General features: G+C 55.5%; 1 protein-coding gene across 3 annotated transcripts; it reads right to left on the minus strand.

Annotated features, from left to right (window-relative positions):
- Positions 1–642: 642 nt before the first annotated feature.
- On the minus strand, positions 643–6673 carry LOC311512592 (phospholipase A2 inhibitor gamma subunit B-like). Of its 3 annotated transcripts, none has more exons than XM_084613876.1 (7): positions 6519–6673; positions 4540–4659; positions 3562–3689; positions 2938–3054; positions 2383–2535; positions 1872–2012; positions 643–1004 (listed from the first exon to the last, which is right to left on the minus strand). In XM_084613876.1, exons 3-7 carry the CDS (start codon positions 3608–3610, stop codon positions 790–792), a joined length of 675 nt encoding a protein of 224 aa, XP_084470002.1. In that variant the 5' UTR covers positions 3611–3689; positions 4540–4659; positions 6519–6673; the 3' UTR covers positions 643–789. The 3 variants fall into 3 exon arrangements, with proteins under 3 accessions (XP_084470002.1, XP_084470001.1, XP_084470003.1); XM_084613875.1 differs by having other exon boundaries at positions 4540–4781; positions 6519–6668; XM_084613877.1 differs by lacking the exon at positions 4540–4659 and having other exon boundaries at positions 6519–6667.
- Positions 6674–19235: the final 12562 nt, after the last annotated feature.

Here is a 19235-nt window from a genome sequence, read left to right on the forward strand (position 1 = left end):
TCGGGTCTTTCTGAGCCTAAGCTTCAGGCTTGGAAGGGCTTCCATATGAGGTGAAATGAAACGGGTTAGGGCTCTTCAGCCTGGCAAAGAGACGACTCTGGGGAGATGCCACAGAGGGCTAGAAAATCATGCCATGGGGTGGGGAAAGTGACAAGACAAATAATATTTCCCCTGTCCCACACCACCAGAACAAGGGGTCACCCAATGAAATGGACAGGAAGTAGGTTTCATGCAACCAAGAGGTTGTACTTTTCCCCCCACAATGTACAGTTAACCTGTGGAACTCATTGCCAGGGGATGTGGGGATGGGCAAAAGTATATGGGGGTTCAAAAAAGAATTAGATCAGTTCCTGGAGGATAGGGCCATCAATGGCTATCAGCCAAGATGGTCAGGGACGCCACCCCATGTTCTGGGTGTCCCTAAATCTCTGATGGTCAGAAGCCAGAAGGGACAGACAGGGGTGGGTTTCTCCACATTTGCCTTGTTGAATGCACTGCCCCTGAAGTTCTGGGCATGCCGCCGTCAGAGACAGGACACTGGACTAGCTGTGGCCTCTCATGTTCTTACCGGGCTTCTTGACAGCACCACCCACGAGAATCACATTTTTCCCCATTGAAATAAATAAATAAAATTGCAGACAGTTTGCTCTCCAGTGTGTTTTATTCAGTGCTGCAACGTCAAGGGAATGTGAGTCCACCCGGGAGCCAAGAACCGCTGTGGGCGGGAGGGACTAACGCAGGCTGCAGGGTGGATTTCAGTACAGTGTTGCCTTTGCACCAGGTGGAGAATCAGGAGAGAAGCTTCAGCAGGAGGAGCCCAGCGAGGGCTGGGAGGAGGAGCCCGGCTGGTCTCGGAGTCACGCCCGCCGCGCCGGAGGCCACTGTGCATTTGGCTGTGATTAGATCTTCCCCGATCCCTGCGATGGTCCCTGAACCCGTTTGTAACTGGGCGCAGAAGGACTCAGAAACGCAGCCCTTTATGTCCATCTGTGTTGGTCTTTCGCCTGCGTGTGTGGGGGAAAGCAGGCGATTGTCAGGGGAGCAGCTCCACTCCTCCAGCTGGAGTAGGCCACAACTGCCCCCCACCCCTCAGGGCCCCACCAAACTCCCCCCAGCCTCCATCTCCACCTCCGGTCTGGGCCTGGATGGTCTCCCCCTCCTCCTCTGCTCTGATGCAGACTCACTGTGTGTCCTTGAGCCAGCCCCGATCTAGAGCCCACCAATGGCACTCGGATTGGATCCAGCTAGTATTAGCCTCCTCCCCTCCCTCCCCCCCCCAGCAAAGCACTAGCCCGGGGCTGGTGGTAGCTGTGGGATCTCTGAGTAGGGTGGCTTTCTAGTGAGTTACAGCACCATGATGGGACTCTGCAAAAGTAGGTTCCCTTCCCAGTCCTGCTGCAGCCTTCCTGTATGACCTTGGACAAATCATGGCAGTGCTCAGTGCCTCAGTTTTCCCATCTTTAAAATGGGCAGAACAATCCTTCTTTTGCCTCCTTAGATTACAGGCTCTTTGGGGACAGGGACTGTATCTCACAAGGTGTCCTTTAGCATCTGGCAGAAGAGGGGACCCCGAGCTCAGCCAAAGGTCTGTGCACCACCCGGCATAGCAAGCGCTCCCAATACTAAGCCAGTCCCTACCATGGAAAGCTTACAGACTAAACTAGGCTCAGTCAAAGGATGGGAGAAAAACCAGAGGCCCATGGAGGGGAAGACACTGGCCCAAAGTCAGCGCTGGGAACAGAACCCAGGTATCCAGATCTGCAGCTGATACCGTAACTTACCAGACCCCACACAGCATCTCACTTCTGCCCGACTGGGGAAGGGGGGTGAACAAAGGAAAACTAAGCCCAGAATAAATGAACGGAAGTTACCAGTTGTTGGGGTCTGGGTGATGTCGACACATCGGGTCTCGGATCCAGTGCACTGTATGGTCTCTTCACGGCATTGCTGAGAGGACAGAGAGTAGCAGCCCCGGCAGCGCCGGCCATTGGGTTTGGGGTCAGCCGGGGGCACTGGGAAGAAGCGGAGCAAACGCAGTCAGCTCGGGGGATGAGCCCCAGGACGGGTCGGGGCCGGGAGAGCAGCTGGGGGCTGCACAGCTCAGCCCCGGGGGCCCCCTCCAGGGGGCGCTGTAGCTCCGGGGACGCCGGGGGCAGGGGAGGGGTTTGCAGCAGGGAGCCCTGGACCCCGCCCCGGGTGGGGCCAGCTGGGTTCACACCTGGTGGAAGCCTAGAGCCCCGCCCACCAAACTCCGCCCACCCAGAGGCTGAGTGTTATTCCAAGGGGCGCCCCCTGCGGGGCGGGAGCACCAGGCCCGGGAAGGTAACGTGGGGCAGAAGGTGCAGGGGATGGGGGAGGAGAGGCGGAGATGGGGAGAGGTACTTGTAACGGTGGTTGTTCTGCAGTCGTCTCCCACGCAGCAGGCGATGTTTGTCCTTGTTGTCATTCCCTTCCCGAAATTCATAGAGACAAGGCCAGCTTTACATTGGCTGGATATCACACACGTCTTGATAATGCTCTGGGTGTTCACTCCCACTGCAAAGGAAGGTGAAGACAGAGATTTATTCCCCTTCCACTCCCACCCCATCGACGCCCTCTTCACAGCGATGGCCTGTGCCATTAGCTTTCCTCTACCTGGGGGAAACTGAGGCACGGGAAGAAGAAGTGACTCACCCAAGGTCTGGCAGGGCTAGAGAAGGTCATATCAACACCTCAATCCAGCATTTAGACCCTCCAGCTCCCCACTCAGCTGCCGCCTAACCCTGGGGACCCCGAATCTCCTGCCTATAAAGTCCTTTCGTTGCCAAATTTTCCACCAGGGGGTACGTGGAGGACTGATGCTATGTGTCCTGAGCAGCCCGACTTGCACCTTCCCTGGCCTATTATGCCCACCGTCCATGTCCCTGACCCACGTCGGTTAGCAGCCATTTCACCTACCCTGCGTGGCTTCAGTAAAAATGACACCACAAGAGTCTTGCCCAGCGGCGCAGGTCTCTAGGTTCCCCGTGCAGCTCTTTCCTAGGCCAACACAAGTCTCACACTGCAGACAGGCCCCTGGAGAAGGAGAGAGAACATGACCGGTCTAGATTTGTCCCTTCCTTGCCCCCTCACTTTCCCCTGAATTTAACTGACCCCAGCTGGGATCTGGCCTCATCGACTCCAGAGGAGCTCCGGCCGACTGACTGTGGATCAGTTCGAAATGCCTTTTATATCATCTTGAGCTCCTGTCACTGACATTCAGATCTGCTGCCTTTCAGACAAACTCGTGATGAAAATCCGCTTTCACAAATGCCCTTGGTTTCTGGCCAGCTGTGAAGTGGAACAAGTCCCTACATCGTGCTAGTGATTTAAAGAATAAATATTTCCTCCCATTTCCACACTTGCTTCACTCATTGTTTATGAATTCCAGTCCCCTCCTCCTAGACGCTCCCAGCACAGCCCCCCTTATTCTCTTGCTGCTCTTGGGTAACGTTAACTAACAGTAGCACCGGGCAGGTGGCTCTGAACTGTTAGGGTGGAGACGTTAGGAAATCAGCCCCTGTAGGAACAGACCCCACTCACCCGTCGCCAGGAGAGCAGTGAGGATGCAGGCGGCAAGAGAAGCCTCCATGGTGATGGGGAAGCAGGAGATTGGCTCTGGGGTCTCTGATGCAGCCAAATCTCCAGCCAGAGGATTGATCAAAGACCGGCTGAAATGAGATCAGACGAGAGATTGCCCATGCCTGAGCCAGGTAAACAGGTGGATCCTCAGAGCTGTTTGCCACAGTTCTGGGGTAGCCGCATCACTGAGCCCTTCCTGGCTGGGACGTTTGCAGCACCCTCCCAGAGCTGTCAGAGACAAACTTCAAATGCTTCTGCTGGAAGGTTGTCCGCGAGGTGACTGTTTCTGGGAATCTACGACGACCACCCACAAGAACCAGAAACAAGAGGGAGACAAAGCAGGCTGCTCCCTACAGTACCACGAGACGACTCAGCCACCTAGTTCTCGGAAGTGGGTTTTTTACCCACGAAAGCTTATGCCCAGATCAATCTGTTAGTCTTTAAGGTGCCACCAGACTCCTCGTTGTTTTTGTGGATACAGACTAACACGGCTGCCCCTCTGATACTTGTTCTCGGCTGGTTCTTTGCAGGCTGCCTCTGGTCCCGCACTCCCCTTCAGAGCCCTCATGACCGCCAGCAGGACCAGGAAACCCCACTCCCCCAACCCATCCACTCTGACAGTGATACCTTGTCGTTACAAACAGTCCTCAATACAAAATGTCCATTAACATTCATCGGGTGGAGGAGTGGGATGGGAGCCAGGACTCCTGGGTTCTGTCTCCAGCTCTGCAAGGTGAGTGGGGGCTAGCGGTTAGAGCAGGGAAGGGGGATGGGAGCCAGGCCTTCTGGGCTCTATCCCTGGCTATGGGAGGGGAGTGGGATCTAGTGGATTAAAGCAGGGTGGCTGAGAGGCAGGACACCCAGGTTCTAGCCCTGGCTGTAGAAGGGGCGTGGGGTCTAATGGTTAGCACACCAACAGCCCAGAGGGGTATCACTTACCAAAGGCTCCTTAGAGTAAAGTTTGCCTGGGGTGAAGTGGATGGCTAATTCTTCAGAGTGAACAAGCTGTACCAGGCTCTGTCCTGTCTCTGTCTCTTTGTGGAAGGGCTCAGTTATGTGCTGTGATATAACATCGAAACTTTAACGGAGGTTTGCCTGACAGAGTCTGTAAGTTTCTATTCTCTCCGTCAGCCCTGCCCACCCTGTGGGCGTCTGTGCACACTGCCAAATCCTCCTCCATCCTGCCAGGAAATCGAATTAGGGGAATGAGTGATACCAACTCTCCTGGGGTGGCAATAGGGGGTAGCGGGTCACACCAGGGACAGGGCGTCTGGACTCCTGGGTTCCGTCCCTGGTGCCATGTAGATTAAGGGCAGGATTCTTGGGTCCCGCTCCTGTCCTTGGGAGAAGCGGGATCCAGTGGTGAGAGGAGTAGGGGTGGGAGCCAGGACACCTGGGTGCTATAGATGGGGAAACGGGGCACAGCAGAGTAGGGTTGGGGGAGCCTTGGAAATCTGGGTTCCATAAGGCCGTACGGTCTACTGCAGGGGCGGCCAAACATATTGACCCTCCGGAGCCGCATCTGAGGCTCTTCAGACGTTCAAGAGCTGGGGCGCACCTGCCAGGGCTCAGCCCTTTAGCCTTGCAGGGCGGGGGCTCTCGGGGCTTGAGCTGAAATCCCGAAATCCCCCTCCCTGCTGGACAGAAGCCAGAGGTGATGTGGGGTGGGAAGGGCATGTGTCCCCCTCAGAATTTTGCCAGGGTTTTGCTGGCCTTGCTCAGTCGAATGGTGCAACTGGTCTCCCTCCCTGCCCGGGAAAGTCACAGGACCCGTCTCTCCTTTTCATTGTAAACGTTATGACAATATTCCACCCCCCTCCCCAGATCTCGTGATAACCTCTGCCAAGTTCCTGGTACATTGAAGTGCTGGGCATGGGATTGCAGTGGCGGATTTAGCGTTAGTGGGGCCTTGTGCTCAGCTTCATTTTGGGGGCCCCTCCTTGGGACCCAGCCAAGAACATTCCCTCTTATCTCCCCCTCCCCCGCCCCTGTTTTTCATTCTTTTTTTCTTTATCCTCCTCCTATAAGTCATAGCAAGTAAATGAAAATAAAGTGAGATACCTTGACTGGTTTGTAGTCTACTCCTTTCCCACAGACCCCTTGAAAATCGCTGAGGGTCTCGGTGGGTAACGTAATGATCTTTCCAAATATTGTGTGAATCGCTGGCTAACTATTGTAAAGTGCTTTTGATGCGAGCGCTTTATAAAAAATATATATATATTGGGGTGTGGGGTCTGGCCAGGACTTATAGTGCGGGAGGGGGCTCAGGGCCAGAGGGACAGGGTCTGGGAGGGAGTTAGGGTGCAGGAGCAGGCAGGGGGTTGGGGTGCCGGGTCTGCCCAGGAGTTAGGATGCAGGAGGGGGCTCATAGTTGGGGCCGGGGGTTGGGATGTGGAGCGCGTACCTGGGGCATCTCCCATTTGGCGCAAGGGGTGCAGGTAGGAATGTGGAGGGGGGGTGCAGGAGCTCCAGTTGGGTGCTCCGGGTGGGTGGGAGGGAATGGAGGGGTGCAGGACACAGGGAGGGCAGGGGGCTGGGGGGGTGAGGGGATGCAAGAGTCAGGGCAGGGGGCTGGGGGTGTGAGCTGGGGCCGTAGGGGTGCTGCCGGCAAACATCTGTACAGCGGCGGGGGAAGCGCTGGGAGGCGGGGAGGAGAGGGAACGCGGCTGCTCAAGGGAAGAGGCAGGTGGAGGGGGGAGCTTGGCTGCCGGGGGGGGCACGGAGCATGCAGCAGGAGCCCCAGGAGCCGGCAGGACCAAGCTTCTGCCCCCGCAGCTGTGCGGCCCTGGGGCCCCCTGTCACTGGGGGGCCCCGTGCCAGGGCCCCCAGTGTTTCACTGTAAATCCGCCTCTCTGGGGAGGGCTAAAGCTCTGAGGGTGGTTTTGGTCCTTTCCCCACGTTTGGTCCATCGCACTCACCTGCAGCCCCGTTTAAAGCAGAGCGGAACGGGGGGACCCGGGCATGGAGAACAGCCAGGGCCCTGCAATGCAGCCGAGATTCTGCCAGGCCGGGCGTTCCCATCCTCTGCCTAATGACCTTGACAGCAGCGCTGGCTTCCAGCTGGTTGTAATCTGAGCTTTGTCTCTGCATCTTTGGCTTCTGTCCATCAGCCCCCAGCTCCCGCGTACTGTCCTAAATGTTATGCAAGAGGAGAACTGGACTCCCACCCGCAGCCCAGGGGAAACCTCAGTTTCCAGTAAAAAACCAAAAACCATCAAAAAGCTGAAAATCATCAAACTTTTGGTGGGAAATTGCAGGTGAAAAAATTCTGCCCCCAAAAATGAAAATGTGAACAATTTGGGGCCTTAAAATGAATACCTTTCAACCTTAATCCAAATATCTCCCACCCTCTGAACCCCTCGGCCCCACCCCCCAGCCCAAAGCCCCTTCCTGCACCCCAAACCCCTCATCCCCAGCCCCACCCCAGAGCCTGCACCCCCAGCTGGAGCCCCAGCCTGGTGAAAGTGAGTGAAGGTGACAGAGGGAGGGGATTAGAGTGGGGGGGGGGCTCAGAGAAGGGATTGGGGGCAGGGCAAGGGTGTTTGGTTTTGTGCAGTTAGGAAGCTGGAAGCCCTAGAGGCAAGTACAACAAGCTAGAACCGAGCAGAGAGAAGATGTATCAGGGGCTAAGAGAGCAACGGACCAGCAGGCAGCAGAAGCTAAGAAACCCTCTGTTATTTATGTCCCACGGGAGCAGAAGTTCCCGCAGTTCGGGGGCTTCCCGACTAAACCAGGAGATGCTACGGTGGAGGAGTGGGTCAAGTCTGTGAAGGCGGCTACGCGCGCGCTAAGAGGACCTGAAGAAGATCATGTGGACTTCGTAGAGGAACATGTCAAGGACCAGACCAAGGCCACGGTACAGTTCTGAATTATGCAAACTCTCTGGCATAGCCAAAAAGCCGAACAACACCCTGTCGCCTGCCAGGAAACACTCATGCCACCACTGTTTCACCGGACAACGCGTGGCATGGTCCCGACACTCTGGCCTGAAAAGCTGCAGGCCTGGCAGGAACATCTCCCTGAGCCAGGGTTGGCCTGCAACAGACATGTCCATTCATCGAAGGGTCATGCTCCTTTTTATCTCAGTCAGGAGAGATCCCAGGTTACCGTTCGCTATTCTGGACAGGGAGGGCCCTGAGGCGGATGAGGTGTTTGGGTCAAAGGTCACCATGACGGGCTGGAGATAGCTCATAAATAGCAATGAGAATGTACAGCACCTAGCACAGTGGGGGCCGAGACTGGGTGCCTGGGTGCTACTGTAATACACCTAATAAATAGCAATCACAATATACAGCACCTAGCACTGGTGGGGGTCCTAGGTCTGACAATAACAATCAGATATTTGAACTCACTCCCGTCTGGCAGAGGCTGAGTGGCAGGTGCTTTATCAGACGGCTGCTTCTGTCTCTTTCAGGGGAGCAGGCCTCCTGGGCGTGCCATTACTAAGGAGGAAATTCAACCTGTGACCATTGGGTCCCTAAGCACAACCTGGAACTAGAGGGTCTCTGATTCAAGAGCAACCCTGCAGTCCCCGACTCATAAACCTCTGCCACGATGCACCCACTCGCGGGGGCTGAAGACGCTCGCTGGCTCAGACAGGGGTCCAGCTCTGGGCTAGGAGAATGCCCCGGGAACCTGAAAGCAAAGCCCAACCAGCCGTGGTTAGGCCGGTTTTTTTTGTACAGCCGGGGACTGAGGAAGAGACAGGGGCAGGCCCTGGACTGGGTGGAAATCAGATCGCTGAGGTGGATCGAGAGCCAAGGAAGGGCCGTGTTCAGAACCCTAGGGCTGGAAGGGCCCTCGAGGGGTCATCTAGTCCAGTCCCCTGCACTCAGGCTGGCCCTAAATATAGAAGAGCTGCATGGGGGATCATGTGCCCCCCCCCAATTGCTGCTTGGCCTGGTGGGGCAGGCTCTGTCCTCCTCCACTGCCCCTGCCCCTGCCCCTGCCCCTGGCAGCCAGGCCCGGGCAGCCCACAGCGGGAGAAGGACAGAGCCCCCTCCCCTCTCTGGTGGGGCAGGGAGAGCCTGGCGGTCCAAGGCTGGGCTCAGGGCAGCGGCAGGGGGTCACTGGGCAGAGGAGACATGTGGGGTGGTCACACGTCCTCCCCTTTAGATTGTGCCCCCCTCCCGGTATGGGGAGGCCTGAGTCGTCTCTGGCTGAGGGAGTCCAGGCTTAGCCGGTTTGGCCGGGGGACATCAGAAGATGATCCAGAAAACAGGGTGTTTTAACACCGTTCGGTCAGAGGCGGCTGGAAGACCCAAAGCGAGATGGCTGGACGACACACAGAAGGATCTGATTAACCGCAGAGCTGCTACAAGGCAGACTGAAACGGAGAACTGGGGTGACCCCGTGCGTCTGACCGTGATGCAGGCTCTCTGGGAACATCCCCTTCTTATAGCCAGGCCCCCGGCTGCCATGGGAGACCCCCACGGCTCCGCTACTTCAAGACTGGGTCCCTGGGTCCAGCACGTCTCTTTCCTACCATGGCTCCTTCGGCCGGTCCCAAAGCGTTTGCACCCCCGTTGGAGGCTGAACTGACGTTCTCCAGGGCTGTGTAGCTCCCGGCCTCTGCTGCCTAACTGCCCCACTCGGGATATTTCTCACCTAATCTCAGGACATGGAGCAGCTTCCATATGAGGCGAGACTAAAATGATTAGGGCCGTTCAGCTTGGCAAAGTGACGACTAAGGGGGGATGCGACAGAGGGGTAGAAAATCATGCCACGGCACGGGGAAAGTGACTAGAGAACTGCTATTTCCCCTGTCCCACAGCACCAGAACCAGGGGTCACCCCATGAAACGAACAGGCAGCAGGTTTCATACAAACAAGAGGATGTACTTTTCCCCACAGTTTACAAGTAACCTGTGGAACTCATTGCCAGGGGATGTGAGGGTGGTCAAAAGTACAGCAGGGTTCAAAAAAGAACTAGATCTGTTCCTGGAGGATAGGATCACCCATGGCAATTAGCCAAGATGGTCAGGGACACAACCCCCTGCTCTGGGTGTCCCTAAACCTCTGACTGCCAGAAGCCGGGAGGGAAAGACAGGGGTGGGTCTGACCTAAATTACTGTGTTTCCCCTGAAGTTGTGGTTGTGCCAGGGTTGGGGACAGGGCACCGGACTAGCTGTGGCCGCTCTTATGTTCTTACCGGGCCTCTTGATGGTCCCACGCACGAGAATCACATTTTCCCTCCATTGAAATAAATAAATAAAGTTCCAGCACGTTTGGTTTCCAGTGCGTTTTATTCAGTGCAACAAAATCAAGGGGATGTGAGCCCGTGCAGGAGCCGAGAACGCCTGGAGGGGAGAGGGGCTGACGCAGGCTGCAGGGTGTATTTCAGTGCGGTGTGGCCATTGCACCCGGGGGGGAATTAAGAGAGAAGCTCCAGCAGGAGGAGGCCAGCAAAGGCTGGGAGGAGGAACCCGGCTGGTCCTGGAGCCGCGCCCGCTGTGCCGGAGGTTGTGGTCGTTGAAGTCATCCCCGCCGCACGGGAGGTCGTGGCTGCTGGAGCCACGCTCGTCGTATTGGGGGCCCCGGGCCCCGGCGTCGCGTCTGTCGCGTTGGGGGCCCCGGGTCCCAGGGTCGCGTCTGTCATGTTGGGGGCCCCAGTTCCCCGCGTCGCGTCCGTCGCGTTGGGGGACCCAGTTCCCGGCGTCACGTCCGTCGTGTTGGGGGCCCCGGGCCCCGGCGTCGCGTCCGTCGCGTTGGGGGACCTGGGTCCCGGCGTCGCGTCCGTCGTGTTGGGGGCCCTGGGTCCCGGCGTCACGTCCGTCGTGTTGGGGGCCCCGGGTCCCAGGGTCGCGTCTGTCATGTTGGGGGCCCCGGGTCCCAGGGTCGTGTCTGTCATGTTGGGGGCCCCAGTTCCCCACGTCGCGTCCGTCGCATTGGGGGACCTGGGTCCCGGCGTCACGTCCGTCGTGTTGGGGGACCCGGTTCCCGGCGTCACGTCTGTCGTGTTGGGGGCCCCGGTTCCCGGCGTCGCACCTGTCGTGTTGGGGGTCCAGGGCCCCAGAGGTGCGTCCGTCGCGTTGGGGGCCCAGGGCCCCAGAGGCGCGGCAGTCATGTTGGGGGCCCCGGATCCCGGAGGTGGGTCCATCGTGCCAGAGGCCGCAGAGCCTGTCCAGGAGGGGTGACCTGGAGAGGGGAAGAGACCCATAGGGAGGCGCTGACGGACGGGCTGGTGCTGCATCCCAGGCCTGCACCATTCACCCTACACAGTGACAGGGAGCAACAGTGCCCCCCACCTGAGAGCGAGGCCGCAGGTACCCTCAGCATCCCCCAGGATCTACATTTAGTAGATGGGAGCTACCAACTAAACCCCCCCCCGAATGTTAGTAAGGGGGCAACAGTCCCCTTACACAAGGGCCGATTGACACCTGCCATTGAGTCCAGTGCAGCTGCGCCCCCCTGACACCAGCTGGGCCCCGGCCCCATGGACACCAGCTGGGGGTCACATCGACCTGGCCTTCATATTGCCTTGAGCTCCTGCTGCTGAAATTCAGATCCGCCGCCTGTCACACAACAGACAATCCCCATTCGAAATGCCCTTGGCCTCCGGCCAGCTCTGAAACGTGCCCCGTCATGACACGGTTCTAGTGATTTAAACTGTAAATATTTCCTCCCATGTCCACAATCGTTTCACTCACTGTCACGGGGACTGTGACTTCCAGCCCCCTCCTCCTCGGACACTGTCACTTGGATGCCCCCAGCTCAGCCCCCGTTATTCTCTGGCTGCTTTTCGGTTACGGTCAGGAAAAAGTTTCACCCAGCTGGCGGCTCTGAGCTGTTGGTTCGTTGGAGAAGTTAGGAAATCAGCCCCTGAAGGAACAGACCCCACTTGCAGTAAAGAGAAAGCCAGGAGCACAGGGTCTGGTGTAAGATCGGCGGTTGGACCCAAAGTCAAAGCAGAGAGTTACCAGGTCAGCGTCTGGCAGAAGAACTTGGAAGCGGGGTTGCTAGGGTTGCTAAAGCACGGGTTCTCCTGAGAAGTACCAGGCACCGGGTATTCATATAAGCACATTCCAGAAGGCGAGGACAGGTCCACCCCAACATAAAACTACCGTATAGATACCGCCCTGGGAGCCGGCCAGGGCCACACCGACCCCCCAGTAAAGCCAAAGGTAGGAGGACAGAGTGATGGATGGACATGGTCTGTTGGAACCAACAGGAGAAGGTGCAGGGTGGTGGCTAACCCCCTCGGGAGTGTGATACGAACTTGTTTGTATCAAGGTGTAAAAGAGAAATCGCGGGGGGGGCACCTTTGTCCGGCCTGGGGGGCAGCAGAAGGTCTTGCTGTTGACTGAGCTGTTAGGACACTGTAACCACGCAGCCGGGATGTTTTCTCAAGCCCCTTTGCCGCCGAACTGAGCCTGCGGTCTTTGTGGGTAATACCATCCAGGTCTGCTGTGCCTGGATGGCACACGGAAAGACCAGGCACGCACGCCAACTGCCAACCCCACTCACCCGTCGCCAGGAGAGCAGCGAGGATGCAGACGGCAAGAGAAGCCCTCATGGTGATGGGGAAGCAGGAGATCAGCGCTGGAGGTCTCGGATGCAGCCAAATCTCTGGCCAGGGGGTTTATCCCAGATGGGCTGAAATGAGATCAGATGAGGGATTGCACATGCATGAGCCCATCGATAAGGTGGGTGGAATCACTGAGCCGTTTGCCACAGCTCTGGAGTAACCGCTCCTCTGACCCCTTCGTGGCTGGTATGTTCGTGGCACCCACCCGGAGAAGTCAGAGACAAACCTGAAATTCTCCTGCTGGAAGGTAGCAGCGTAAGGTGACTCTGTTTCTGGGAATCCAGAACGATCACACACAAGAACCAAAAACAAAAGGGAGACAAAGCAGGCTGCTCCCTAAACAGAGGGAGACAAAGCAGGCTGCTCCCTATGGCGGAGAGAGACCACTCACCCACCTTGTTCTAGGCCGGTTCTTTGCAGGCTGCCTCTGGTCCCACACTTCCCCGCAGAGCCCCCAGCCCGCCAGCAGGACCAGGAAACTCCACTCCCCCAACCCACGTGCTCTTCAAGTGAGAGCTGGCTGTTACAAACAGGCCTCAATACACAACGTCCAGCTCCCTGCAAAGCTGCTCTCAGCCATGCACTACATCTAACAGCAGAGGGATTCCAGGGCCCGGGCCAGGACAAAACCATATCCCTCTTCCAGAGCCAAATTCCCTCTGGGCCCCCTCCGCACAGATCAGGGCCTGGGGCCCTGCACCATCACCCCATGTTCCCCAGGGGGAGGAGGAATTTTACTGGCCCCTCCCCCACGCGGAGTCGGGGTTTTGCTCCCCACTCCACACAGCTGTGACACCTCCCCCCCCCCCAGTCGGGGTCATTCGAGTTGCCACAGACCATCCGGCAGCCATAGACGGGGGGAGACATTCCCCCTCCCTCCTGGGGGCAAGGACCTCTGTCCTCACCCTCGCCCACCCCCTGTGCACTGTGCTTGGGGGCTTCCCACCCTTGCGGGGGGGTCACGGCATTGCCAGTTCTCTGCAGCTGCCTCAGTTTCCCCACATTTCGCTCAGGGCTCAGCCACCCTCATGCTCTGTTCTGCCCCATGCTCCCTGGTAAGGGGGGGACAGAGCTGATTTTCTGGGCCTGGCTGAAGGAGTCCAAGAGTCTACGCAGGAGTCAGAGAGTCCCCTCTCCGGTGCAGCAGCGGGCGGCTCTCTCCCCTCACCCCACCCCTCAGTCTCGAATAGCTGTTTGCATTCGCTGGATAGAGAACTGGAGCACAATGGTGCTTCTCCTTTGATGCAAACCTGCCACACCCATCAGCTGCGCTGTTTGCATGCTGGCTCTTGCCTTTATCAGCATTCATACGGCGGAGGAGTAGGGGTGGGTGCTAGGACTCCTGGGTTCTATGACTGGCTCTGAGAGGGAAGTGGTGTCTAGTGGTTAGAGCTGAGGGGGGGGCGGGACGGGACAGGACGGGACTGGGAGCCAGGACTCCTGGATTCTCTCCCCAGCTCTGGGAGGGGAGGGGAGTCTAGTGGTTAGAGCAGGGAGGCTGGGAGCCAGGACTCCTGGGTTCTCTCCCCAGCTCGGGGAGGGGAGTCTAGTGGTGAGAGCGGGGGGGGCGCTGGGAGCCAGGACTCCTGGGTTCTCTCCCCAGCTCTGGGAGGAGAGGGGAGGGGAGTCTAGTGGTTAGAGCCGGGGGGGGGGCGCTGGGAGCCAGGACTCCTGGGCTCTCTCCCCAGCTCTGGGAGGAGAGGGGAGGGGAGTCTAGTGGTTAGAGCCGGGGGCGGGGAGCCAGGACTCCTGGGTTCTCTTCCCAGCTCTGGGAGGGGAATAGGGTCTAGTGCTTAAAGCACCAACAGCCGAGAGCGGTATCACTTACCAAACGCTGCTTAGAGAGAAGTTTGCCTGGGGTGAAGTAGGTGGCTAATTCTGCGAAACAGAGCGGTGCACCTGTCTCTCTCTTTTTATAGATGGGCTTGGGTAGATCCTGTGACGTAATATAGAAACAAATGGATTAGCATGATTCTTCTGGTCATGCCTATACATTCCTGTTCCCCGCGCCGACCCTGCCCACCTGTGCACACTGCCAGCTTCTCCTCCCTTCTGGCCGGGAAATCCTATTTGAGCAGTTATTGCCAAACTGCGGAACGCGTACCCCTAGGGTGTACGTGAGCTCTCGTCGGGGGTACATGCGAGAATCCTGTAATGGCGGATAACCATAGGAGTAGTTTGATCTCTCTCTCTGGAGGGGCAGGGCCCCTGGCCAGCAGCCGCCGTTCTTTGGCCGCCTGGCTCTGAAGGCAGAGTCACCGTCCACAGCAGTGCAAAACTTCAGAGCTGGGCCAGGACTATAACAGGGTTCAGAAAAGAACTAGCTAAGTTCCTGGAGGACAGATCCATCCATGGCTATTAGCCGGGATGGGCAGGGAGAGTGGCCCTAGCCTCTGTTTGCCAGCAGCTGGGAATGGGCGACAGGGGATGGGTCACTGGATGATTCCCTGCTCTGTTCACTCCCTCTGGGGCACCGGGCACTGGCTGTTAGGATATAGATATTCAGGCCTGTCTGCAAAGGCCTGTACTTTAAGAATTTAGGTGTATTCTTATCGCTTGGCTAGTTCTAGAGGTATAAAAGAAAGAAATCACTGTCTGCCGGTGTAAGGGCCTTCGCTTCCTGTGACAGATTGAGGCCCTGTGCTTAGGCTCAGGCCTTTGGCTAAGCAGCAGAGGCAGCCATAAGCTGGGAAGCGACCGGGCACCTCCTCACATCCCAAACTAGTCACACTGAAATAAGGTGCTATTGGGCTGTTAGGCACTATCAGGACGGGATTGTATTCCTATCACCTCCAGAGAAAGGGAAGTGCCTAGAAAATGTAAAAGGAAACTTAGTTTGAGAGCATCCTGCCTGGCAAGAACTCACTTATCAATACTGGGATGTGAAATCCTCACTTCTGTATTGTCTTGTCATTATAGTTCCCACTTTGCTATTGTTTGTCTGTATAATCTCTGTCTGGTTCTGTGATTGTTCCCGTCTGCTGTATAATTAATTTTGCTGGGTGTAAACTAATTAAGGTGGTGGGATATAATTGGTTACATAATCATGTTACAATATGTTAGGATTGGTTAGTTAAATTTCAGGAAAATGATTGGTTAAGGTATAGCTAAGCGGATCTCAAGTTTTACGATATAGTCTGTAGTCAATCAGGAAGTGACTGGGTGGGGGTGGGGGTGGGCATGTGGGTGAGGGAAATGGGAGCAGGGAATGGGGGTAAGAAAATTGGAATCATGTTTTGCTAAAGGGGGAAATGGGAACAGGGACACAGGTGAAAGGCTCTGTGGTGTCAGAGGTGGGAAGGGGGACACTAAGGAAGGAAACTGGAATCATGGTTGCTGGAAGTTCACCCCAATAAACATCGAATTGTTTGCACCTTTGGACTTCGGGTATTGTTGCTCTCTGTTCATGCGAGAAGGACCAGGGAAGTAAGTGGGTGAAGGAATAAGCCCCCTAACACTGGCCACTGTCAGAAGACAAGATCCTGGGCTAGATGGACCTTTGGTCTGACCCAGTCTGGCCGTTCTTATGCGTCTCCACTTCCCCACGCAAAGCAACTAGAAACCTCTCCCTCGGCAAAGTTTTTGGTGCATTGAAGTGCTGGGCCTGGGGAAGGATAAAGCTCTGAGGGTGGTTTTGTTCATTCCATTGACACTCATGTTAATCCCTGTATAAAAACGCAGAGCGGAAAAGAGGGACCCGGGCCTGGAGAAGAACCAGGGCCCTGCAATGCATGGAGACACAACGCAATGAGCGAAGAAGGGAACTGATCCTACCATGCTGAGTAAATCATGCCAGGGCTTTTCATTGCCTTTCTAACGACCGTGACCACAGCTGTGGTTTCAAGCTGGTTGTGAACTGGGTGTAACCTCTGCGCCTCTTCCTTCTCTCAGTCAGCCCCAACTCCCACACGCCGTGTCATAAATGTGATACAAGCACAGAGCTGGACTCCTGCCCCCAACCTAGAGATCACATCAGATTTAATAAATGAAACTCTGAAAACCTCAGAAATCGTAGAGTTATAAAACTTTTGGGGGGAAATTGCCGGGGGGGGGGAAATGGCTTTCAGCTAAAAAATGAAAATTGTTCAGATGAAAATAAAAAATAAGAGTTGAAACTGGCTCAGTTTTGGCTACAAACTGCTAATTATTGGCGTAAAAGTGAATCATTTTCCACCAAAACCCCAAAATCTTTTGACCCCAAACTATGAAAACACAAACTCTTGTCAGCAAAAATGGCCGTGGGAATTACGGGGAGGGACGGGAGCAGGATTAGCAAAATGATTCCCCCTGCAACACAAACATGAACCCCTCAGCCAGCAGCTGCTGCTCTCTGGCCGCCCAGCTCTGAAGTTCAGCACTGCTCAGACGGGTGTACATGGTAGACTACATTATCTGGAAATGGGTACACAGCCGGAAAAGTTGGAAAACTGCTGAATTAGCGGAATGAGTGAAACCAGCTCCCCTTCGAAGACTTGGGATGGCAATGTGGGATAACAGGTCAGACATGGGACAAGGAGGCAGGACTCCTGGGTTCTGTTCCCAGAGCCATGCCGATCAAGGGCAGGGCCCTTGGGTCCTACTCCTGTCCTTGGGGAAGCGGGATTCAGTGGTGAGAGAAGTGGGGCTGGGAACCAGGACGTCTGGGTTCTATAGAGTGGACAGTGGGGCACAGTCAAGTAGGGTTGGGTGGGCCTTGGAAATCTGGGTTCCATAAGGATGTGGGGTCTAGTGGGTTAAGGCAGGAGGAAGGGGGCCTGCGGGTCAGGACTCCTGGGTTCCATTGAGAAGTGATGGAGGGGCTATTAGTTAAAACTGGTTGTCGGAACTCCGGGGTTCTCTCCCCAGATCTGGGAGGAGAGTGGGTTCTGGTAGGTTAGTGCAGGAGGACTGGAAACCAGGACTCCTGGGTTCTCTTCCCAGCTCCATCAATGACTGTGTCCTTGGGAAAGACACAGGGCCTGTCTCTCCTTTTCGTTATAACAATATTGCCAACCTCCACCAGATCTCGTAATAACCTTTGCAAAGTTCTTGGTACATTGAAGGGCTGGGCACGGGGACGGCTAAAGCTCTGAGGGTGTTTCTGGTCCTTTCCCACCTTCATTCCATGGACACTCATGTTAATCCCTGTTTAAACACAGATCGGATTAGAGGAACCTAGGTATGAGGAAGAACCAGAGCCCTGCAAAGCAGTCAAGATTCTACCAGGCTGGCACCTGGCAAAATCATTCCAGGGGTTTCCATCACCTTCCTAATGACCTTGACAACAGCTCTGGTTTCAAGCTGTCTGTAAATTGGGTGTAATCTCTGTTTCTCTTCCTTCTGTCGGTGACCCAAACTCTCTCACACTGTGTCATAAATGTTCCGCAAGAGTAGAATTGGATTCCCACCTCCCTAACCCAGAGGAAATATCAGATTTCATTTAAAAAAAAATGAGAAGCTCAAAAATCTGAGAGTCATAAAACTTTTGGTGGGAAGGTGCAGGGGGAGGGGGATTATTTCAGCCTAGGTGAGCACTGAATTGCCATAATCCAGCCCCATGTGAGACTTTAGGCCCAAACCTTTGCTGGCATAATAAATATTTGGGGATCCCACTACTGACACCAATGCTTCTCCTGGGGAGCATTGTCACTGCCTCATTGTCCTTTCAAGTGGGGGAAGGGCAGGGTTACAGCATGGGGGGGTGGAACCACTGTCGTAAGGCACCAGATCGCAACCCACAGAGTGGGCGCATGGGGCGGCCATGGGAATGCACTCAGGGGAAATTCTGGGTAGGGAAACTGGAACACACCCGGTGACCACCATGAATCTGTGGGGCTGCTATGGGATTGTTCCGAAGGGGCATCTCTTCTTGGTGGAAGCTGCCAGCCAAACTAGGAAAGACTGTGACAAACAGCCTTTGATATTAATACAGCTACGCCTTAGGTTAAAACCAACAAATCTAGGGTGTGGAACAGAATGTCTAAATCAGCTTTGTAGTCAGGGCTCCTGGGTTCTTCTCCTGCTTCCAGGAGGGGTGTGGTGGGTAATGAGTTAAAGGAAAAGGAGCCAGGAGGCCTGGTTTCTATTCATGGCACCAAGAAGGGAGTGGTGTCTAGCAGTTGGGGAAATGAAGTCAGAACTCCTGGGTTCTGTCCCGAGCTCTGGGAAGCAGTGGGCTCAAAGGGTTAAATCATGACCCCTGCTGCATCCCGGTGATATCTGCACTGCCCCTTCGCTGCTGTCCGGGGCGGGGAGATGCCACGAGGTGGGTGACATTTATGTTCCAATTTAAAAGACATCTGCCCATCCGGAGGGGAGCAGCAGGGTGAGACGCAGAGAAGCCCTGGGCCCAGGCAATGGTGGAAAAGCAAATGTGGGGCTGGATGAGGGGGTGGCAGCTGCTGATGAGCTGATGGGTGGTCCAGCAAACAAATCACATCAACTCCAAGCAAACAGCTACCATTTCCTAAGGGTGAAAGCCAGCCTGTAGCGAGGAGGTGTGGAGGAGTTATGCTGGAACGCCCTGAATATGAGATTTGGACCTTGGACTGTAAGCTATGAACTGAATTCTAAAGGAACTCTTTGCAACTACAAAGTTCACCATCTCTGCTGTGAATCGGCACCTCAATGGATTGAACTTGTGTCTGTCTGTACATTGATCTTTTAACCAGACTCTCTCTCTTTTCTTTTTAAATAAAGTTTAGTTTAGTTAATAAGAATTGGCTGTACCGTGTATTTGGGTGAGATCTGGAACATTCAGTAACCTGGGAGGTGACGTGTCCGATCCTTTGGGCTTGGTAGAACCCGTTCTTTTATATGATGAAATAAGATTTTCAGAAATCATCATATTTGATATGGGTACCTGGATGGAGGCCCGAGGCTGGATTACTTTAAGGGAACTGTGTTATTTGAGCTTCTGAGTAACCAGGAAGGTAATAAAGAAGCTGGTTTATGCTGGCTTGGTGAATCTAAGTGTTGGACTATCCACCAGCTTTATGGGGACTGTCTGGCCCATTCTTTGCAGTTCACCCTAATTGAGTGACCACAGCTGGCCCCCACTGGGACCCCGGTCACAGTCAAGGAGACATGTGCATAGATCCACTTGCCGGTAGCGGTAGCTGGTTGGGATT

The sequence above is a fragment of the Lepidochelys olivacea genome (assembly GCF_965140295.1).
Source record: "Lepidochelys olivacea isolate rLepOli2 genome assembly, chromosome: 24".
In the NCBI taxonomy this organism is placed as follows: domain Eukaryota; kingdom Metazoa; phylum Chordata; order Testudines; family Cheloniidae; genus Lepidochelys; species Lepidochelys olivacea.